The 24,759-nt window shown below is 40.4% G+C and overlaps 1 protein-coding gene across 1 annotated transcript; it reads left to right on the forward strand.

Annotated features, from left to right (window-relative positions):
* The first annotated feature begins 861 nt into the window (after positions 1–861).
* On the forward strand, positions 862–21,924 carry htr7c (5-hydroxytryptamine (serotonin) receptor 7c). Its single transcript, XM_031849600.1, has 2 exons — positions 862–1,657; positions 19,262–21,924. Exons 1-2 carry the CDS (start codon positions 1,191–1,193, stop codon positions 19,998–20,000), a joined length of 1,206 nt encoding a protein of 401 aa, XP_031705460.1. The 5' UTR covers positions 862–1,190; the 3' UTR covers positions 20,001–21,924.
* The last annotated feature ends 2,835 nt before the right edge of the window (positions 21,925–24,759 follow it).

Raw genomic sequence — 24,759 nt, forward strand, 5'->3', positions numbered from 1 at the left:
AGACCCAGAGGGACAAACACACCACAGCTGTTGCTGCCTGGACAATGATGCAAGCAACCAAAATCCTGGGAAGCTTTCCCATATGTCCTCACATGTCTTCCCGGATGAACAGTAGAGCTGGGCTTTCTCTTTTGATTTGTCTTCAGAGCTTACATTTGAGGAGCCAAGGCAACCAATAAAGGCACCAGCACAGTAGAAAAGCATATTGTACATGACAAGAGAGTTGAGTTTGAGTGAGATGTTCTATTTATAAGCAGTTGATTTTTGCTTGTAGGAGGCACTGGCAAAATGCCATGGGGTTCATTTCCTGTCTCTTCTTCAAATTGAAGAGGCACGTGGGAACACAGCAGTGATTTTAAAGCAAACTTTAACAGATTTATTTTTCTCCCCCCTCAATAAATGCTCGGCTGTGTTTACGGGCTTCAGAACAAATATCTGTCTCAGGGGTTTCCAGCCAGATCATTGAGAATTATAATAATATAGCCGTAGTACTGAGGAGGAGATATTATACAGTGTGAAAAGATGTGGGATTTTTGTGACATTAACTCACAGCCAGATATAAAATAGACAAGCGTCAGATAAAAACGACACAAGGAAACCCTCGGTAGAATCTATTCTCTGATTAGGATACACTACATTAACTAACAAGGTGAATATGCTACAGTTTGGAGAGGGAACCTTTACAGCAAAAAAAGCATAAATAAGCATACACTATTCATGGTTTTGCACGCTTGAAACCGCTGCCGTATCGCTCATGTCTCGTATTCAGTTGGCTGTCTGTGCGCCTCAAGTGATGCGTCACGTTGATAGGTGCGGTTTGCGCAGCGCAACTCCCCCAATAGTCCATATTTGTCCGGTTAGTGGACCACGAAACAAGCACTTCGGGAGCCGCTATGTTTATATTCTGTAACTTTTTTCACATTGCATAGTTTTGGAGTAAAAGTTGTTTTTCCTTGTAGGGATGGAGCACGCACTTATTTCACTCGAGACAGATCATTGAAACTGAAATAGAAAACAGTTGAGAACCCACTGTGAGTTGTTGGCAGCTGTGATGCGGTGTAGCTGCAGCAGCCTCGATCTAAGACCGCTGGACAGGAGCCGAGAGCAGGTTACACATCTCCAAATATGCGCGTAATTGGAGTGTACTGGCGAGGCGTCCCTTGCACCCCTTCCGAGATAACGTTGTCGTGATGTACAATACTTCGGAAATTGAGCTCACTTTTAACAAGAGGGAGGATATTTCCGAAGTTATCAATGGCACTCTGCAGCTTCTATACAACGTCCTCGTCACCATCAGTCCCACAGCCATGTGGAACGAGTCGTGCGGGGAGCAGCTGCAGGATTTCGGGCACCCGGAGAAGATCATTATCGGGGTGATGTTGGCGATCATCACGGCGGTCACCGTCATGGGGAACACGCTGGTGGTGATCGCTGTGTGCGTGGTGAAGAAACTGAGACAACCTTCAAACTACCTTCTGGTATCTCTAGCAGTGGCGGACCTGTCAGTGGCTATAGTTGTGATGCCTTTCGTAATAGTGACAGACCTGACCGGGGGCAAGTGGCTTTTTGGAGAGGTGTTCTGCAACATCTTCATCGGCATGGATGTAATGTGCTGCACTGCCTCCATCATGACCCTGTGTGTGATCAGCGTCGATAGGTGAGTTGCGAAAAGTTAGCAAATTAAGCTGCTTTGATAATGAAGCCTGTTAATTCGCAGTGGCACCACAATTATGCATGCAGTTCACCCTGCGTTTAAAATGTGACGGAGAAGACAAATACATGGCCTTTTATAAACCGCTCTAAACCACCGGGGGCAGGAACAGTTCAAGTGCCAAATGAACTAGCCTAATGAATTTGTTTTGTGCCAGCGAATGACATGTAAATGCCTCATTCAAGATCAACGGTCCCTGATCTGTGCGTTTAAAACCACTGAACCAGAAAATGAATACGCAGACTGTGATTAATTTATAGCACGCTTAATTAATTTGCTTGACCGGACTATGATCAGTGTTTCCTTTACGCATTTGGGATCAGCGCCCATTGACCTCATAGCTGATGACTTTGATATGTGATTTACAACTTCCTACACTTCTATTAAGGACACACTGCACCTGTTCTCTATTATTGCGCCCGTGATAATTAATTTAAAGTGCTGTAGGCAAAGTTCACTTCAGAGAAAACAGAACTACCATTGCTGTTTTTCTGTTCCGCAACATACAAAAATAGGAGCTATACCATTCTGGTGTGCTAAATTATTCATTCAAGTTAGTTCCCAAAAGCTCCACAGTAAGTTGCTATAAATTCCACATTAAAATTGGGGGATGTAAGCACTCATCCCCACCCATCAAGAGCCACTCTGGATCTCAGGTATACTACAGCTGAGCTCAGCCTGAAGGCTTGTGACAGATGAGACATGTCCACTGCTCCCACTAAGCCACAATAACATTAAGTCAAATGAATGGTGTCATTGTTCTGCCTCAGTAAACATAATGAAGACAGAGGCTCGCTGTTGTATTGATGATCTGATTATTCCTCCCGCTTGCTAATCAGGCATTATTACCTCAGTGCCTTACACCCAGAATGTGCATGTTTCCTGCTTGTTGATACACTGAGCACAAGGGACTTAAGTACGCCTGAGGAGCTAATGATATTATGGGAGGAACAGGATCACAGATATCAATCTGTGTTACAGTGTGATTGACAGAGCTATGAATGTGTTTTGGGCTGATGAAAAGATAGGGTAGGTGATTGAATCTCGTACCATGAAATCAAAGTGTGCACAACCACCAAACCACATCATTCTAGAGGATCTTTTCCATGAATTCCTGCTTCTTGTGGACCTCAAGACTAACTGAGAATTTAAAATAATTATGAAGTCAGTTTGGGATTATTTTGGCACAAAAGCGTACAGACAGCTCTGTAAACTGTTTGTGCTGATCTCCATGAAAACAGGCTCGTTTTAATTAAACAAAGCAGAGTGAGTTCGGTATATGATTCACAATGGGAATCCTAGAGATAATTCATTAGAATGGTAATTGCCAATTAGACACATGATTAGCTGTAATTAGGGCTCACTCACTGTCATTTAGGGTTCCCAAGGACATGCATTGTAAAATTAGGCAGAACAGAAGGGAGAGCTGCAAATGAGGCTCATGATTGAACAGGTTTGTTTGTGGGGGTTATGCAGTTCCTGAAAACTAAGTGCTCTGCTGCAGAGGGATATTTACTGTCTCTCAGAGTTCCTTTTGGTTTACAGGGCAGCAGATGCATAAATGTACGTATATGCCAGTATGAACAATGTGGTGCTAGAGTAGTGGGCCCTAGTTTGGGGCCAATTAATTTATGATCTTGCAGGAACTAGACAGGCTTAAATAGATACTCTCAGAGAAACTGCTGTCGTTCTGGTGGAACACAGAATCTCTGACATTCACCATCCGATTTATCGCAAGTGTATTCAGTGCCGGATAAATACACGTAGGCTTCTGGAGTAAACATTTGTTGTTGGCTCCCACAATATAAACTGAAATAATGAAGATTTAATACTACATTTTGACACATGACACTTATACGTTACAAGACAGGGTCTCAAGATTAGTTAAAGGGATGCGGTATTGCACCTCCTAAAAGTTACCACCGTAAAGTTGGAGGACATTTAAAGAATGATTCAAATGGATGCAGCACAGCATGAGCTATCTTGGAATGTTAAGCATTGGTCAAACCCTCAAAACATTGAATCCTACGTTTTCCCATATTGCAAGTCAACAGTATATTTTTGTTAGAGCACCCCTGCCTGGTAAACACTCATGTCTTTCAAACTCCACGCCTTTAGAAAGCTCAATTTGGAGCCAAAGAATACCCTTTTCAGAGATTTAGTAGGTACTCACTGTGACAAGTAAACTGAACAATGATTTGCAAAATCCATGGAGTGCCTCTTTAAAAATGCAGGAATTAACCAAATTACCAGAAACCATAAACATAGGTCTGGGACCCTGTAGCAGTTGTGCACTTTGCCCAGTTGGTAATCCAGCTTTGGTCTAATTCTACAGTCTCACTGTATTGTGACTCAATTTGCACATGCAGTCACTGTGTGGTTTAATGGTGCCTTTCGAAGATATTCCAAATATTTAAACAAACGTTTAAACACTTCAAAATACTATTTATACTCTCCGAGCAGTAGTTATATTACCATGCAGTATCATTAGGAGAGTGAATACTATGAATCAAATTCTCTATCAAGGTTTATATAATTTAATATTATGGTATCAAAACATATCATGATATAATACACTCAATTTTCGGAAAAATAACCTGAGAAATTGTGAAGGGATAAATTAACAAGAGAGGAACATGTTATGATCTAAAGTAAGCAAAGTACTTAAAGTACTTCATCACAGTCATAAAAAAAACATATGGACAGTCCTCATTTATTTGAAACAATTCCCACAATAGCCTAATACACCAGCTATATGAAACAAATATATATCATGAGCCACAAGGTAAAATGTCTGTTGTTTTATAAATTTATATTGTCTATATTGACTTTGCACCCAACTCTACTTAATATGTATTACGATTCTAATGGAGGTGAAATTACCTTTCAACTTTTTGAATGGTATTTCACTTAAATAATAAACAAAACAATCTTACATTAGTTTGAAAGCTATATGTTTAGCCTATTGTCTCTTTCCCCCCAGCAGTATGTTAGAAAAATCATCTACTAGCAATAATGTCCCTTATAAATCTGAGTTTAGTAACCTTTCTCAACAAATAAAAGCAAGCTATTGACAGATGTGAAGAAAAGGTGACCCATCCTGTGGCCTGGGTCACGTCAAAATAACTGCAGAATACTCTTCTGTGGTATTGATTTTATACTGTATGTGCAAATGTGGATTTATGGCTGTGAAGGCCATGCTTATGGATGAGTACCCATTCAGCACCTGCAAATTGAACCTAACACACCACAGCACTGACCCAGCAACAGCAGAAGAGTCCAGCCTGAGTGTTGGGAAGTGAACAAAAGCAAATCTATATATAAATGTAGGTCTGCTCTTTCACAAGATATCCCAGCATGCAATTTCGGCTAAGGCTGAGACACTTTTGTGCCCACATCCCAAAAAAGTTAGGATCTCTTTTGGCTACACTCAGTTTTTACCTTCACTGAGAGTAATACGCTGTATGCTCAATAATTCAAAAGGGAAATATGAATGATTTATTCACAACAGTGGGAAGAGAGGGTAGTCCTTTTCTGTAGTGTCCAAGAAAAGACAGGAATGGAGGAGCTTGGTATAGCATGAGACATACAGTAGTTCAATTTGAAAATCAAATATAGCTTGGCTTAACTACCAGTGAACGTGTGGAAGATGGATGGGATGTAGGCCAAGAAAAAATATCACATAACTGCAGTAATGTAAACTTTTCCACCAAGGTTCAGACTAAAGAAAACACAGTGTAGGTGTGATCACACCCGTAAGCTTCTGCAAGGGATTTGAGGGAGAAAATCACGCTAGCTTGGACCCTTAGATGGCAGCAGAATTAGCCACAGCCTTCACAAGCTTTCTGCCAACTGGTGTGTCAATGATGAGTCGCGTTCACACACAGCTCCCGTATTGACCCTCTCTCCACATCTGACAATATTTTTGTGAGGTCGGCGAGTAAGTTCCTCCCAGGAGAGGCAGCGCTTGGTTAGTGCAACTGGGGGACATCCACCCGCAGCAGCAGATACAGATGACTTCCCCCAGCTGACGCATCCTCAGGTAATGTGATGTGACGGCTAAGCACCACTCTCTCAGGCACTATTCACTTCCCACTTGTCGGGCCACCTCACTGAAATGCAGAGGATTGGACATCTCCTCCTAGGCCAGTGCGATCAGATCAAAGACAGACAGTTCATGCTTGTAAAGAAATGCTAAATCGCGTCAGAAAGTGTGTTTTGGTACTAAATAGGATGTTACACTGCATTCTTTAATCTTATGATCCAAACCAGTTTACAGAGAGTGCTACATTTTAGACGGTTTAGAAACCACAAGAGACACATTGAATGTTTCAAGCCACTACAGCTGTTTCATACAGAGAAGACAAACCACTCTCCTTTTTAAAGTATTTAAATTTAAAATCCACCACCCGCATCATGTAAACAAGGACTTCTTCCGGAGCAAAACTACTGTCAATGAAAACATTTCAGACCAGCATTAAATAAAAATGCTGGGAGAAGGCATTTGGCAAGTTAATCATTGATAAGTGCTGCTTGTACTGTCAACCGCAGCTCACTTTCCGTCCTATTTGACTGTCTGTTTGACTTCTTTTACAGAAGCACATGAAGTGAGAGACAAATTGTCCCCTGATCATGTGGTCAAATAGGGTGGTATGTGTGGGAATGGAGCCGAAGGGGGTTGAGATGACTGAGAAAAGAAAGTCAAAGGGAGGAGAGCAGAAATGATGGCAGTGGCTTGTTTGTCTTTTGACTTTGTGATTGGTCTTTACTTTTACCAGAGGATTGTCACTTGCAAATCATCTTGTATGGCGTAAGCAACCATGATTTGAAAGTCTTGTCGTTGGCTCATTAGTAAAATAAATATATTCAGGTACAGGATGGGTCTATCGTGGAATGCTGCAATCAGGCCTGGACGTTACCATATTTAGCAGATTTCAATGTATTTAGATTTCAAGTTTCTTGTTTGCAATAGGAAGTAGTATATTGCAATAAGATGCTTGTGCTCTGTTTACCTCCTGATGAAACAGAAAAAGAAAGAAAAACATATACACAATGTTTATGCATTGAAGTGTTTAGGACAAGGATTCTCATACCTCTAAAAACAAGAATCATAGAGATGAAAAGCTGAAGTCAATCATTCAAGCTAACTAAATGCTAACTATAGAGAACATGGTCAACATTCATGAGAAATGTAAATGACACTCCTTATCACTATCTTGATTTGTCGAATGGTATAAAAGCATGTCCTGACCAAATATTTCCAATTCCTTTCCAGTTGCATTCTCAATCTGTACTCTTTGAAGAGATCCTCCTAATTTGCAAATCGCTTAAGAAAAAGGGCAGGCTACTCAGCGAAGGGCAGAAATGCAACATTAAACTGAATGTGATCTAATAAACAAAACAAGACGAAGAGGAAGATAACAAGACCAAGAGTCTAAAACCATAGCTAGCATCAGCCTGCTAACATGCTCAGAATGACGATGCTAACATGCCGATTTGTTTTTATCAGGTGTAATGTGAAACATCAGTTAAAGTTCTCAAAATGTTTCTGTCACCCCCCCCCCCTTTTAGAGGAAGAAAAGCTTTTATTTTTGTTTGTCCTTCTGTAAACCTAACGACTCTGAATGAACACCATTGCTAAGCCCACACACTTTGAAAACGACTGGTTTTACCTGTTAACATGCTAACATTTGCATTATCATGAAATGCCTTGATGAAAAAAAACGTAATGTTTAAACGGCGCAGATAATCATGTTTCACTGACACAAAATCTGTGATTTGATTTATTGTGTTGATTTATTGGTTGTCTCTGTAGGGAGCCACTTAAATCAGATTTGCCGACACAACTAATCAGTGAGCTCTTGAACCAGATCCAGCGATGCATGATATTTGAATAGTAGCATTGATGGATCAAAGACTGAAATTAAAATATTCAGCCAAAGTGTTTCACAAAATAAAATTAGGTTATGAAGGAGATTGTTTTGGGCTGTCATGTTGATGTTTTGAGTGATTTGCAAGTTCCTATTATTTGGTAAAAAAACATCTGACCCCAATTTGATATTTCTGTTTTCCTTCCTTGAACAAAAAATACACACAGTTATTGATGTTTTGAGGGAGTTTTAAGAACCCAGGGTTGATGAAAACTGTTAGAAACCCTTGTTTCCTGAAAAGCTAGGGGGATCAAACTTTCATAAGTCAGCAGCAGTATTGGTACGTTGCACCTTCCTGAGCAATTAGAAGATGATGGATTACTAACAGGTCCACAGATAGAGATCTGAGTTTGATTTTGCTATTCCCAGCTTGTCACCCTATTTACCCAGCAATCTCTGGGGACAGGGAGAAGAAAAGGGCAAAGTGCTGAGTGACTTTAGTATGGCATAAATCAAGCTTTGTGTTTGGCATAACAAAGGTGCTTTATTCATCATGATTGAACAAAGGGCCAACAAGCATTTACCAAGCAGAGAGATAATGAGCTTCCTGTTGATGGAGCTGAGAGGCTGCAAACACACTATACTGTGGATTGCAGATAATACATTTTGAACGTTAAGCATATTGCTGCTGTTGCAGAACAATGCAACTCAAGTTTTGGCATTTAGTTCAACTGTGAACATGAACTGAATATTTATACGGTCCATCAAATCCAGGCATAAATGCTCCTGTACACAAAAACTGAGTAGTTAAAGGGATAGTTCCAATGTTTTGTGGGGTTGTATGAGGTACTTATCCGTAGTCAGTTTATTACCTACAGTAGATGGCGGTTGGCACGTCCCCAGTATGGAGAAGCAGACAGGAGTTACTGCATGGAAGCAATGTACTGCTGCGGTTGGGTGCAGCAGCAAAACTTATTTCAGTCACATAAAAGAAAGGCCCAGCTAACAGAAAATCAGTTTCAGTTTATGCTATATTTAAAATATTTTAGCTGGTTTACCTTGTTGTGAGAAAGCCATTTCTATGCTCTCGAAAGAAAAATAACGAATATAAAAAAACTAATATTACCTCGCAGAACACAGGGTTGCTGCTTTGCCGCTGCCTTGATGGATTAGTTTGTTTGTGTAATTGTGTGACTTTGGTAAAACCGAATGAATTAAGTTGCACAATAACACAAAGAAACTAACTGATCGAGGCAGCGATAGACCAGCGACTCCTGTGTTGTGCAAGGTAAAACTACTATTTTTTCCAATGGAGTATACTGGCTTTGAAGAGAGCATGTATAACATCTTCAGTGTCCTGTCAAAACATAGACTGTATAGCTGTCTCATGGCAAGCTAAACCTGCTAAAATATTCTAAATATAGTGTACACACAGGTAATATACTGACTCTGGAAAAGTACCTCATACAACACCAGTTGAAAACATCTAAACTATCCCTTTGACTTAAACCAGTGACCAACCTTTTGCATCCATGTATATTTGTTTAGAGGGAGCATAAAGTGTAAATGCTTCTATTTGAGCTGACGATGATGATGATGATGTTCAACATGTTCACCACCACCACCGTAGTTTAGCCTGTTAACATGCTAACATATTCTAATCAGTACTAAACATAAACCCATAAAGCTGAAGCTGATGGGAATGTCATGACAAAAGTCAAGGAATCATTAAAGTCATTGGGGAAACATTGTCTGGGGACTTTGACATTTTCTACCAATATATCAAGTAGATTTGCAATATTTCCCTGGATAAGTGAGAACTTCAACCTGTTGGTGGCACTAGATGAGAAGTCATGTCTGTAGGATTCATCCTCTGGGGACCATGAATGCCTCTAAAAAATGTCACAGCCATCCATCCAGCAGTTGTTGGGATATTTCAGTCCAGACCAAAGTGTGGAACGAAAGACCGACCGACATTGCCATCCCTAGAGACACGCAGCTAGCATGGCTAATAATATTAGCTTGCTAGCTTCGAACCATTTGCCAGTTTTGGTGAATTGTGTGTGTGCCTGTGTCTGTGAGTATGTACAGAGAGGATTAGCCCCAGTGAGACGAAGGCGTACTATATTGACTTTGCTGTGCAAATTTGAGAGGTACTTTTCTTCAGCTCTACTGTAGCTCTTAAGAATTATAAACCTTCATTTATTTTGTCTACATTAAGCTCATTGCGCTGTTTCTAACTCATCATTATGTGCACTGCTTTAGCTACACAACAGTGACCTTTAATTCACCAGATCAGTATTACTATCTTGTTGTCACAGCTGTGCTTGCTCACCCATAATGGTATTTTGTTTGTTTATCTTTTAAATTAGTCTGCGTGATGATGAATCCTGGAAATGTACAAACGTGATACTGTACATACACTGTAAATATGCTTTGCCAGTAAAAAGAGACTTAATAACTGAGTTATGTTCTCTCTCTCTCACTGCTCATAGGCGAGATAAACAGCAGTGAAATTGCTCTTGTAATGAATATTCCTGTCATCAGCTAGAGTTGTGTCTGGGTAGTGCACACTATGCTCAGAGAGGAACATAGATTCAACCTCCATATCTTATGATGCATATCACCTGGTGCAGAATCAAATTACATTCTATTCGCTTTCTTCTCCTGGAAAGCATTAATATCAGTCCCGCTGATGTAAGCAGTAAAGCAGCTATTGTCTATTTTTTTTTTATCAAAATGGTCCTTTATAGAATATTATTTAATTGTTTGATTTCTAGGTTTGTCATTAAAATTACACACCCAACATCTGGTTGAAGACTGAAGGCATACTGGAGATCCAATTAATCATTTAGAAGATCAGAAGGCCTCAAATCTCCAGTTGAGGTTGAGAACCGGAGAACACAGAAATGCAGGACTCTACATTATGTCAAGAATCAATTTAGAGGATTGTCTACTAAATGCACTGCATTCAGGAATAATGACCCTAAAAACATTTTGAAAGGTTATTTGTAGCTGAGGATTGGATGAAGTGTGAATTGAATTATTGTGGAACTTACTATCCATGAATTGTACAGGTTTGATCTGGGTTTTGGGTTTGTTTGTACATGATTGAACTTTTTGTTCTATAAAAGTTCCCAGGAGATAAACAACACATTTGAACCTTGAATTGAAATGTGTCAGAACTACATAAAAGATACTTAAATTTACTATGTGTGTGCACAAGATGAAGCATTCATAATAATACAATTCAACAAGAATACAGGTATCTATAGCATTCTCTTGCCCTTAGCTGAGTTTTTAAATATCTTTAAGATTTACATGTCCCAAAAATAAAAGGTCAGGAAGAGAATACAAGGGGGAGAAAAAGCACAGTCTTCAACGTTTGCCTCCATGTTACATGGTGTCTAGTGACTCAGGAACAAGTTAGATACAACTCCTCCGTGCTGTCCTTTTCCATTTTCAGAGCCACAAAATGATGACATATAATCGACCGCACAGCTACTTCAGCTACTCTAACTGCTGACTAGATGCCAATTTGGAAGAAAGAGAGTCGGCTCAAAAAGGAGCTGCCTGTGGTATCCTTGGTAACTAAAATTGTTCAACATCTTTTTCTGAAGGTCAAAAGTAAAATGGACGGAAGCGGGGAATTAGATACCTCCCCCACATCTGACACTACCTCTAAGCTTATTTAATTTTCGAGGTGTCCTTTGAGAGAACGAGCGCCGTCGGTGACAGAACCAAAGGGAAGGTGACTGAGATGGAGAGGCTCTTCACGTTCGCTCTCTCACATCATCGTGACAGGAAAAAGAGAAGACGATGGACTTGCTGGCATGTATTTATTCACCTTCCACTAGCATACTTGACTCATTGTATAGTAATGAAGAGAGAGTTAGCACACTCATCAATATTTGAGTGAGCTTTCTGGGATCTCACTAAATGAGTTTGCAGAGTTGGGGCTGCTCAAGGGATGCTGACCACAGTAAATGTACATTTTGGTCGGCAATAATAGCACACCACTTGCAATATTGCATGCAAATTAAAGCTTGTTCCTGAACCTATCCCACTGAGGCAGTGGGATGGATTCAAATTTAATTTTCCTGGTAGAAATATAGGTCTATAGAGGCTTTGTATCTGCACCACAAATCTGGTCACCATGGCTGCCACGATAATAGAAGTGCATTAAAGAATTGACAGAAAGCAAAAAAAGGCTAAATGCACAACGGGTCGGCAAGAATCCATTCAGAAAGTAAAGGTAAATGGTAAGACGTGGCAGACACGGAAAGCTGTTCTTAACTTGTCTCATACTAAAAAACATTCAGGAAAGACCACAGACACAAGGTTTATGACTAAAAGATTAGAGCAGAAAAGTTGGAGCATCTTTGTTGTTTATGCAAATGGTAGATTGGTGTTGACCTAATTATTGTTTGCTTCCATAATAGGTTATTTATAGTCAGGGCCATGCAAATTAAGGTTGTGACCAATTTCCTTCTGCTCCAGAATATTAACCACAAGAAATAGTAAGACATGAGAGAGAGAGAGAGAGAGAGATCATGGTCTTTCGTTTCATACAGAAGAACTCAAAACACGAGACATAACATGTTAATTTATTGCCTAAACCTAACCACAGATGGGACTCAGGACACAACCCCGGTCTCTGGAGTCAAAGTCCTGCACTTTGAATGTCCGGCATAGTAGGTAAATGTGGCGATTTCTTCACTGATGTAACACCAACTTAATTGGGAGGACAATTGCGTAATATATCATTTCTAGCAGACAGGGTTGTCCAAAGACACAAAAAAATTCTTGATGACTTAAAGATAATGATAAAATATTCATCACACATACTATGTATATAAAGGTGATTTCAGAGTAACAAAAGGAACTAATTTTCACTAGTTTGGGAAAAAAATAGGTCTTGGCAATTTGCATGATGGACAAAAAAAGCAAAGAACGTGTGGAAAAAAGCCAAGCCCTATAATTGTCTAACTAAACATTTTAAAGCATAACCCTAATCTTTAGTCAGAAATATTCTCATCATGATGTACTGTGTACTACAGAAAAAATATGGTTGATTCTGTTCAACTTAGTTTGTTCAAGCCCTGGATCACAGATCAAGAGATAGAGTGTGAGTGCTTTTGAAGTATCTTGAGGACTGGAAGCGCAAGCTCTCCGAGACTGCCATTATCAGAATGAAGAGGTTGAAAAAAACACCCATGAAAGATCAGGGCCAGATGATGCTGTCAGAGTCCGCTGGGAAAGGGAGTCCGAAGAGTGAGCCGAAAAGAGAGAAAAACGTTAAATAATGTGTGTGATGGGAATTGTGTTTTCTTTCCCCTTTAAACTCAAGATGAACGTACTTATTCAGTTTTGCAATACACACACGCACGCACACACATATATATATATACACATATAGATTGTATATATAGCATGACAGCTAATATTTCTATCCCTGTATTGTTGAACATTAATGTGTGTGTGTGTGTGTGTATGTGTTTTTGCGTGCAACACCATTTTGCCTTAAGAGCAGTGAATGCCTATCTCACAAATCTTCATGAGATGTTGCTGAATTTGTCTGTGTTCAGTCATTTGTTCATAAGATGCTTTTTCTCCTGCACTATTCAGTAGATGCAGGATGATGGTGCATTAGAGGGGTCAAAACGCTGGTCAGATGATCTAACAGTGTCTGAAAATCCTGCACCCCGACACACCTTTCCAATGTTGGAATTTGGACAATCACGCCCACTCCAGGCAGAGATCGGCCAGGTGTGTGGAAGGGAGACAGTAATCAATTTTCTTATGCACAAACAAGCCCCGCACTACGAATGCCTCCCGCGAATGATTTCGTCCTTCTCATTTGAATGATTATTGTGTCTTAGCCCTCACTATCCTGGCAGGCTTTTCAAACCTCCTTCCAGTGTGGCAGGTCAGAGCTCTTTAACCACCTGTTGTGATAGGACGACATGTGAATTTAACTACTTTTTTTCCAGAATACCCCACTGTTAGGTCAACTTGCTGTGCTATTTTGTGGAGGGTTGATCTGCTCAAAGTTGTGATTGCAACTCTACTCATCTGTGGCTTAACTGAACTATACCTTATGTTGTGTTGCTGAGTTTATGTGTAGCTTTTTAGTTGCCATTCTCTTCTATTCTATGACCCTATTCTCAATAATCTACTTTGTAGAGCTCGTATAGCATATTTGCTTTGTTTTCAAAGGACACTCTGACAGGGATGGACACGCTGGCTGTTTGAAGGGGAATCCATTTATCACTGTGCCACTAATAGCTGCCTATCATCTCTATTGCTGTGAGAGCCAGTAAACACCCGATAGGGACAGGTGGTGTGCTGTGCAGAGGCCATAAAATATCCACAGTACTGCTTTACAACAATTAGGAGGAAGTAAAACAGACATTATAAAGGCATCAGGACTTTAAGTCAGGTGAGTGGAAGCATTGTTTATAGGTGTGCCTTTCAACTAACCGCAATGATTTTGTAAATAGGTCACCTTTATGAAAAGCTTACGACTCCAACATTATTAGGAGGCGTGATCATTTTTAAATGGTTGTCAGGGGTGCAATCTGTGGGCGATTGAAAACTACAATTATATAGGGAGCCCACAGGTGCCTTGAGATTGGGAATCATGCTAGGGATTAAAAATCATTTTGTGTCAGACATGCCCCTCAAAGTAGTTGCTGTTATTATCCTTGTAGGACGTGTTACTGTCCTTAAAGACAAATACAGCAACCATCAAAATCCACCATTGATGATTCCAAACTATCTTGCGATTCAATATATGTTCAATACAATAGTATGTAGATCACAAGTGAACTAAGAGGGTAGAGCTAAGTATAATCAAAGTTTGAATAATACTTTTTTTAGACGACCAAAAATGTTATAATTAACTTTAACGGATTGAAAACACACTGTGTTTCATGGTAATCTGTTCAATAGCTGAGGAGACATTTCAGTCTGCATCAAAGTGTTGGACCAACAGACTGTGTGACCATCTGACAATGCTATCCCTATCCCACACAGCTGTTCTGGCTAGAAATAGGTTGAGTGCTTTAGTTTCACCAAAACCAGAAATGAATGAAAACTCAACCTTTCGCATAACAGCCCATACAGCATTATGTCTCCCTATCACCCTGGGACTGAAGTAGTAATTTAAGAGTAATTAGGTTATTAGCAGCTATTTCCATGGCTAGATATCACTAGGGGTAAGTGGGGACATAAAGATAAGTCGGAAAATGTGTTTTTGTAATTTGGGTGAACTGCCATTTTATGCTTAATATCGACTCAGACAAGTGCAGCCCAACACTTAGAATCCTGCAGTCACGTCCTCAAAGTATCATTTCATCAAAACGATTTATTGAGCATAGAATAAGTTCTTAGTTATCATAAAGTATACACAATTTTGACCTACTCACTTTCTGGTAAACACTTCTTTTGTTGCGTCAGTTCCCAAGCATCTTCTTCGACATGTCAGCTAGAATAAGTGCCAACACTGTTCACAGACTATTTGACACCAGTCTGACCTAAGCTGGCAGTCCTGTGGCTTGAGGTAAATAACAAATGTCACGGCTGAAGTACGTCTGTGGGATGACTCAGTTTGGCTTATGTAAGAGTCGATTAGAGATGTTTTTTGAAACTACGGCTGCTATTTTCCTCACTCATTCAACCTTAAAGGGAGCAGAAGTCAGAGAACAAAACAGAACCTGACCTAAACCGGTGCAAGTTTGTCTGATCTAAAAGGAGTACGGCAGAATTCAGTGTTGAGTATGAAACAGATGGGATTACTCCTTTGCTTCCTTTTTGAGGAGAAAATTACAGCGCCGCAGTGTGCTCTGTGAGAGAAGCAGCTCGATTTCTGTCGTACGGAGGTTCCTCAAATAGAATAGGAGAGCTGAAGCATTCCCGGAGGACTGACGTTGTTGTCTGATGTCGGAGAAAAATCCCAGAACTCTCTCAGACAGATTTGATCCTCTTCAGTCTAGGTCAGCTCAGAATAAATGCTGTTTAATTTTTGTTGTAATTAATTTTTTACCCAAAAAGATACCTTATTGGTTTTGGGTTATTCAGGTTGGTATTACTAGAACGGTACACCAAAAATCATTAAGAAAACAAGCTTTTCTTTTAAGTATTTTGCAGCAACAGCAGATTGCACTGAACACAGAGTGAACAATGGATCAGGTTTTTTCGGATTTTCCCCCATTTTCAGCCCTCTCATTCACTTTACGTAAAACAAACCAAGCATGAACGCAGTTAATACACACTACTGATTTCTGGATAAAAAAGCAGCCAAGCTGCACTCAGTTATTGAAGACACAATTCTCTAACAAAAGGCTTTGTTTCAGGCAACGTCTGCATCTCTGTGCCCAATTCACTCACACAGATAGACTGTATCAAAAAATGACATTCTGCCTAAAATGGGAAAAGTTTCACTTTTTCACAGGCTCATTATGGATTGCCCTCAAGTATATGACATAGGAATTCTAAATGCCTCAGTGAGATGAATGAGCGAGGATTCTCTGTTGGAGAGTTTCTGTGGGAAAAAAAGTAATTTGACAGACTTCCCTCCTGGTTACTTTCTTTTGAGGAGATCCTGCTCTAAATTTACCGCTCCTCTGCCCTAACAACTGCAGCTTGGTAAATATTTCACAGAGTATCCGCTCTCAGACATAAAAGGTTTGATTGGTGCTCCTGGAGATGACTGAAGACTGTTGCACACCAGAGCCGCTTGCAGTGTTTCAGCACAGAAAATAGTTTACTTTACTGTGCCCTAGCTGGTAGCCTAGCGGAAGTAATGGGATTCTACATTAGCACGGGCACACTGTTTGTCAGTCGCAGGGTAATCCCCTAGGGCTGCTGGGACTGTGGATATGTCCCAAATCCTCTCCAGAGATATGAAAAAGCACACTCTAAACTCTCTATGTGTGTCACTGTTACTGTTTAGTGTGCGGCGAGTTCTGGGAGGTGATTATAATCCGTTGCCACTGTTTCTTTTGCAAGATTATGTGCTTCCTCTGAGGTGTGAGGTGGTTTTAAATATGTTATGCATTTTGTAAAATATGCTAGAATTTCATATTTATTTTTGCACAATGCTATAAAATGATGTTCCTTTAAGCTGCTGTGATAAATATTTCACTTAACAACGGATTAAATGTGAGAGCGGTCGCTTGTTGTGATGAAACCACAGAGAATTATCACCTGATTTTGTAGTTCTGTTTCAGCTTTACTGAGCTTTTTAGTATCTTTAAGCTCACTGTTTTGGTTTTATTTTACTGTTTTGAGTCACTAAAACAGCTTTCAGACAGTTATTGCAGTTTTAACAATTCTTCACTGATTTATTCATATTGTGCATATTTTTATGTGTTTACTTAGTATTATTAGTTGTATAAACCTAATTTTGCCTGGTTCCTTATTATACACTGTTCATGTGGTGCTGTATCCTATCACTGGCTCTCTGGGGTCAGAAGAGTTTAATCCCTTTATGTCAAAATGAACAAGATAAAACCAACCGGAGCTCCCACAGATGTTTGCGTCAACTCATCCTGCTCACGACAAGCAGGAAGCGATGTAATGGAGTGTTAAAATGCGTGCTGTCTTATCCAACTTGGCAGTTGTTTGTCTCCAAAGGATGGTGAGAGGATTTTTTTACAGCTCTGCTTTCTAAAGGGCTGCAGATGAGTCATAGAATTGTGGAGAGCTGCCCTCCACCCCCCACAGGCACACAAATATCACCCCAAATAAGCACCACAAGCACCTTCCTCATTATTGAATAATGCATTCAGAGAGGAGTGTTGCATTACTGGGTTTCCGTTATGTATTCCTAAGAATTCCCACAGCATGGAGTGTACCCATCTCAGGATCTGCCTTGTATCTATTTGGCATCGCTCGCTTGGATGTGTTCAGCCCTCCCGTAAAGCCTAAGTAAATTTTAAGTGAGGGGTGTTAACTAGGCAGAGCAGTGGTTGAAGGGATTGGGGGTTGAATACACAGTAGTTGTTATGTAATATTCAGTGAGCCCAACTAATCTAAGCCAAGGGATCTGTAAGAAGGACTCAGTAATAGTGTTGATATGGTTTAAATGGGAACCACAAAGTCACTGTCAAGGCGTCTGATATGTGATGTCACTTATATCCAATACCAAATTTAACGAACAGCAATGCGTTAAAACATTGTGAATACATTTTTGATTGAAATGAGGGATGCATATTTGGCTTTGTTTCTGCTCTTGTGTCTCATGGTCGTCTGTGCCATCAGTCGTCCACTCAAGCTGCCACGGGCGACAAAATAATGGCACTTGTCTAAAATAAATAATGGATGTTTCACTTGTTGTCATTGCAACGCTGACAAATTCTTATACGAGTGGCATGTAGGTCACATGCTGCAAGTGACCATCGAATTATACATGTGGTCCAGATAGGAAATGAAAAAAAAAAATTGTGACTCCGTGTAGCTTTTTAAGCTGATTAGAGAACATCAGATCTGTGTCAGATGTGTGAGGGGGTCGGGAGTGGTGCAGCGGGAATATAATCGAGTGCTCTTAGCTGCAGTGCAATTGTAGCCTGAATGCCCCTTCTAATTTATTCTGATCTAAATCAATACCTCTTTCACTGTGTGTTGTCATTTGTTAACAATCTACAGTTTTCAGCAGTACCCCATTTTCTTAGCTTGCAGCTAACTGAAAATTTAGACTACTATTTTGTATTAGCAAATATGTTTTTGTTGCTGTGCTGTGTATGAGCACAGTTTTAAAAAGCACTGGAATTGATTTTGGCATAAAGCATGTTTGACACACAAACAAAGTTGTTTAATTATTGCCTGTCCTTTAATCTGAATGTAACATAATATTAAGTACAGATTGTACACAGTCACATGGCATTTGTAACAGGCACAAAACTGCTTTATAAATGTGTAAACAGAGATCGGACCTCGAGTCGTATAAACTAAACATCTAAAAGTGGAAAGTCCTGAGAAAACGGAGCTGAATTTGACGTCCACAGTGCTGATAGCATCGTATCACTGATGGACAACGAGACGAATTGGCCAGTGCTCCCTAAAGCTTTTTATCTTGAGATTAACAATAGAGACGGAAAACAGAAAAACAGCCAGGAGTGACAAATATACAGCTATCATCAATGACGCATTTGATGCTGATGAAGGCTGTGGGCTTACAGCCAAAACACATTGAGATGTACACACAGATTGATCATTTTGTGAGGATAGTGGCTATTTTCCCAGTTTTGTACAAACCTTTCACACATCATTTTATCTTTATTTCTCTGACACCTCCAGCTGCTATTTGAAACTACTGAGCTGCCCTTTGATTGATAGCTCCCTCTCTACCTGCTAAGCTCCTCCAAAGCCCAAAACAGCAAAACAAAAAGCTAATGGTCCTCCAGGACGGAGTGGACATGTATTTTGATGCTACTACACTGCAGTTTCATCTCAGTGAAGACAGGCAGCAGATTTCTGTTCTTCAGCAGAGTGTCTGGGTGCATTATATGTGAGAGTTATTATCCTTGTTTCCTTGAAGATGAACCTACTGTGCTGGACAAGGTATTAAATGTTTTTTTAGAGAAAACATCAATGTAGCTTAAACTGCTTTTCGTCCTATGAAGAAAATCAGCCTGGAGGTTAGTAGTGATAATTATTTTGTGTCGTTTCCTCACAGATATCTGGGGATCACACGGCCCCTCACCTACCCAGCCCGGCAGAACGGTCAGCTAATGGCGAAGATGATCCTGGGAGTGTGGCTGGCGTCAGCATCCATCACCCTGCCACCATTCTGTGGCTGGGCCAAAAACGTCCACACAGCCGGTGTGTGCCTCATTAGCCAAGACTTTGGCTACACCATCTATTCCACAGCTGTAGCCTTCTACATCCCTATGCTGGTCATGCTGGTCATGTACTACAAGATATTCAGGGCAGCTCGCAAGAGTGGCGCCAAGCACCGCTTCACCGACCTTTCGCGCCGCGAGCGCCTCGAAACAGTAACTAATGAGGCGCTGCGAATGCAGGGCCTGAAGCCGCTCGGTGTGGTGGAGGAGTGCGCGGCCTTGTCCCGCCTGCTGAACCGTGAGCGCAGGAACATCTCCATCTTCAAGAGGGAGCAGAAAGCAGCGACAACACTGGGGGTGATCGTGGGGGTCTTCGCTGTGTGCTGGCTGCCGTTCTTCATCCTGTCCACTGCCAGGCCCTTTATCTGTGGAGTGGAGTGTAGTTGTGTGCCCATCTGGCTGGAGCGCACGCTGCTCTGGTTAGGCTACGCCAACTCCTTAATGAACCCCTTCATCTACGCCTTCTTCAACCGAGACCTGCGCTCCACTTATCGTGACCTTCTCCGCTGTCGTTATCGCAACATCAACCGCAGACTGTCTGCTGTGGGCGTGCATGAGGCTCTCAAGGTTTAAAGCAGGGTACTTCAGCATCATATATCGAATCTCAAAAAGAGGGGTATGGCAGCCCTGTGCTTGTGCACTTGGTGCTTACAAGGCAACATGTAGCCTTCACAGCAGGCCTGTAGATAAGACAAAGACTGGCGAAATGGGAGTCACTGATGGTGGCACTTTGGCCCCTCCGCAAAGGCAGAGAGACAGCGCAATCACTTAATTTTGTGTGTGACTCAGTCATTCTATTTTGGGAAAGAAAATCACAGAGCGTACTTGATGGGCTATTCAAGTCGACACTGCTTTTGTGCATATGCCACAATTCCGTCCTGGCTCGGGATTCATGGAAGGATAATGTAGTGACAAAGAAAATTACACGTAAACACAATCAATCATCCTAGGGCTTTCAGAGGAAACAAAAAGTAAACAGATTTTTGTATATTTACAAAATTGATGTTTGATTAGGAAAAAACATTTGTTATGTGGCACATATCTTTTGAACATCTTCATCTAAACACGCATTTGAGTACGATTAAGTAAGTAAGATTAATTTCAAACAGAGAGTGAACACTGAGGTTCATTGTGCTTTGTGCCAGGATTAAAATATTTTTATATCACTTAATCTCCAGTCATACTTTTCAATTTGTCCTCTCACTAAATTTAACAGGAGCACCTTAAATCTTTCACAAATGTTTAAAGTGTGATGATGATGAGGGAATGAAGGTGGGTGGAAAATCGTGTTAAAATGAAACATGAAGGGAAAATTTCCATTTTATTTCATTGTTTGCTGCTAAAAAATAAACTGAAAGTAGTTTGCTTAGTGTCTGCATGAAACATATGTGTCTTACATGCCACTGTATACATAAATCATAAGAGATTCTGAAGTGAAAGACAGTTTGGCAGAAGTGTTTTCTTGTTTCACCCAAACACTTGATCGCACACTTGAATTGAAACTGAACTCAATACTGTATATGTCAGAAACCATGATACTGTGGACATCCTCACTCGTTATTTTTGCCTTGATCAGTTTCATTCCACATTTAGCAGTTGATAATACATCTAACTAGACCTGTTGAACTCTGCAGTTTCCTTTTAAGAATTGACATGTTCTTGACACTCACCTGCCCTACTTGTCAACAGTGTTTCTATCTAAATTTTGAATCAGGATGTGGTCATCTCCCTCATGACGTCTCTCTCGTTTAAACTCTTTGGTGACTTGTATGAACCTGTGTCAAATGTCATCAGTCGAGCAGTGCGTGCTTTTTCTACCTCGATTTTGGAGATTTCTGTACATTTCCTCCAAACAGATGTACCGCTGTCTTGCATAATTTTGTAATTGTGTAATTTTATATCGTGTAAGATCAATCTGTCTACAACTGTGCTGTGATCGCTCTTTTCGACTGCTTTGTCATTTCAGAAACAAGCTGGGAAGTGGCAAAGCATGTCATCACTTTGTAAATAAAGTAACACTTGGTTCAAATCTCACTGTGGCCTAGGTTGGGGAGATGATTTACATTAATGCACACGTAACTGGTTCAGCGAATCAAAATTAATTTTCAAAGAGTGGACAATCTACACAGGTCTCCTTGCTTTCTAGTCCCACAGAGCTTATCTTTATCAAAAGCCACAGTTTGTTGTACAAAATTCATTATCCTTGCTGACTAGACTGGTATATAATGAAAAATAAAGACCCACCTTAAGGCCTGCTAGAAGCCTTTGAAACAAGAATTAGCACCAAGGCTGTCATGCTACTAAAGGACTCTGGAGACTTGTATGAGGATGGTGACTCAAAAAGATGCTTTTATGCTCTGTCTGCTAAGAGCAGTCTTTCATTCACAGTGGGCAACATCTGTCTGCTTGATTTCATGACGGAAATTGTCCTGTAAAGACACAAAGACGAGGAAGAGTCTGATGTGTGCGAAGTGTCGCGGTCAGAAGGTGTGTAGTTCAAATACTCCATTCCAACTCGTGAGGAATAAGAGTGAGTAAGCAGCCGACCTAGAGCCGGTTCCGTTGCACCGGAGAAAATGCGCCTGGCGAGGGTCAGCCAGCTCTGGGGAGAGGTCCCACTAGGGGATCACCCACACCCAGGCAAGCAGCGGTCCCTGACCCCCCGAGTTTAATTCCCCGGGCAGACATTATGAAATTGTGGCAAACTGGATGTCCGGCTGAATTTCACATCATTTTGATTTAATTTGAATTAGTCAACACAATGATTGATCATGATTTATTAAGGTCCAACATGTTAGATGCGTAGTTAGAAGCCCTGGACATAGACATTATCGTCAACATTCTATGATCATACGACTTAGCTTAGACGTAACCACTTTATTATCATAACACCTGAAAGTGGGTGCACAAAAAGCTTTGTTGTCTCCCCTATTCTGGCACCAGTGCTGAGAGGAACTACAGAGTTGAGTGAGACTTATTTGTGGGTTCGTCACTACAAGGGATCCCTTTCACAAAACACGTAGTCATTTGATCCATTGTTATCATAAACATATTGATTAAAGCGACTTTCACATGCTGATGTAGGCATAGTTCAAAACATGGAAGGTCAGATGTTCCATGTAAAATCAGATACATTTTATTGTAATTCAGTAGAGACATGTCAGGCATTTTGTTGCTGAATAGATCTGATGGTTTGAATATAAACACTTGGGTAAATATAATGTCAACAAAAAAGTGTATTTGGCCAATTTTTGCATGTTGTTGGGACTGTTCTCAATTAGAGCATAAGGACTTTTCTAATTATAATTGTCATTGTCACCATGAGTATCACTCCAAGTCCACTAAACATCGTTACATAATTCAGCGCTAATTCAACAAACAAAAACCCAAATCAGAGTCCCAGGGACAAAATTTGTTTAAACGGGATGTTGTGGCCTAATGTGTGTCTATTTGGGGCATACAGTACAAATGCTTGACACTTCCTAAAATAAGTTAGTAAATAAAGAGCATGAACTTGGCCCCAACAAGCGTGTTACCACATTTTGTTTCAGCACATGAAATAGCAGGCAGACGTTGAGCATCTCCCCTAAGACGTCCAGTCTCCCAGCAGCCATGTCAACAGGCGTTACTCTCGGGGAATGAGCACCATTTTGCCTGACAGGAGGGGATGCTCTCTCAGTCAGCGTGGCTCGCCTCCTGCGCTAGTTCCTGATATGTGTCATCACTATCAGTGAACAAGAGGAGATTGCAAAATGTATATTTGTGATGTAGTAAATTCATCAAAAGGGGGGGGGTTGGGTAGTAGCAGATGAGTCTTTTGCATATGCTGCCCACAGGCTCAGTTGCCAGCTCTGACAGACTGTGGAGGCTGATGGGGGGGGGAGAAATACACTCTTGCTTTGCTATTTTTAATCTGCCCCAGAAATTAAGCGGGGAAGCTTTGATCAAGCATGGAGAAAGAGATCCAAAGCGCTACAATTTTACTATCTTGCAATGTGTCCCTTACACCCCCGTATGTAAACACTGCGATGAGGAAAGAGTCTTTGTTTGATGGTTCCTGCAGCAGTTACACTGTGTTGACCAGCAAAAGATAAAGGCAATCATTTGCCACATTTTCCCACAAATAAACTCTTTTCCACTTCACTAATCTCTACTGTTGACTTTTTTGGAGAAGTGAAACTATCTGTCCATATTTTACGAATGATATATACTGTAAAATCTATAATCAATATGATGTGTATATGAACACACAGTATTTATCTAACTTGTCATGATACAGATTTCATTCAAGTTTATGCTTATTTGGTACGTCGTAGTTTAATATCTCGTGTGTTGCCTATGACACAAACAACACATATGGACCACATGTTTTATATTTGATGACATGTCAGGTGTAAAAAAAGACGAAGCATGGCCTATTCAACTACTATATACAAAACATTTTATGTAGTATAAGTCTGATCCTGTATGAAATCTGTATGAAAGAGTGTGTATGCATTAAAATTAACAATATGTTCATCATGTACAGACTTTGGAGTACATTGTTCATTCTGTAGCATATGGCAGTGATCTCCAAGGGTGTTGCGAGATGAATCTAGTGGGTCATGAGATGATAACCCAGGTAGGAAATAATTCAAATAAAACAAATATATATAAAACAAATATTCTAAAATCCTAATGTCAGTGGTAGCTGTTTCTGGACACTTTTGGACATAGATATCATATAAGGTGATGACAGTTAAACTCATATTTACCATGAAGCTGGTCTGTGACACTGTGAACGGCTGGTTGACAGCTTACTTGTATTGTACTGTGAAGTCTTGATTTGTTACATCCTGTGGGCACACAAAATGTAATTTAGGCATACATGACGCTCTTCTCTTGGAACACATGACTTCAGCTTTAAAATGCTTGCATATTTACATAATTTGTATTACACTGTGTTAAAAATATTTCCCTATTTTTACACATCAAAGCTGTCATTCATTTAATCTCAGTTGCAACAAATATTTCAATTACCTACGCCTTATCAAGGTCGCCGTAAATTAATTTCAAGCAAAGAAGGATGTAAATCAGATTTGTAAGGTAGTGTGGGCACATGTATATCCATCAGTTATGTCCTCAAATGTACTTGGACCGTGCATTTAGCGTTGTTCCCTACTTTCTAATCAAATGGAAGCTATAAATACCACAGTAAACATGTCAATTATGTGTTAATCCAATTTATGTGGCGTGTCCTGAAATATCAACTTCCTCCCACGGTCACCACCAGAGGCCGATCACAGCACAAGAGTTTGCTATTAGTCTATGCCACTTCCTGCGGGGATAGGCC

The sequence above is a fragment of the Anarrhichthys ocellatus genome, unplaced genomic scaffold, assembly GCF_004355925.1.
Source record: "Anarrhichthys ocellatus isolate YVR2014 unplaced genomic scaffold, GSC_Weel_1.0 scaffold9, whole genome shotgun sequence".
Lineage (NCBI taxonomy): Eukaryota > Metazoa > Chordata > Actinopteri > Perciformes > Anarhichadidae > Anarrhichthys > Anarrhichthys ocellatus.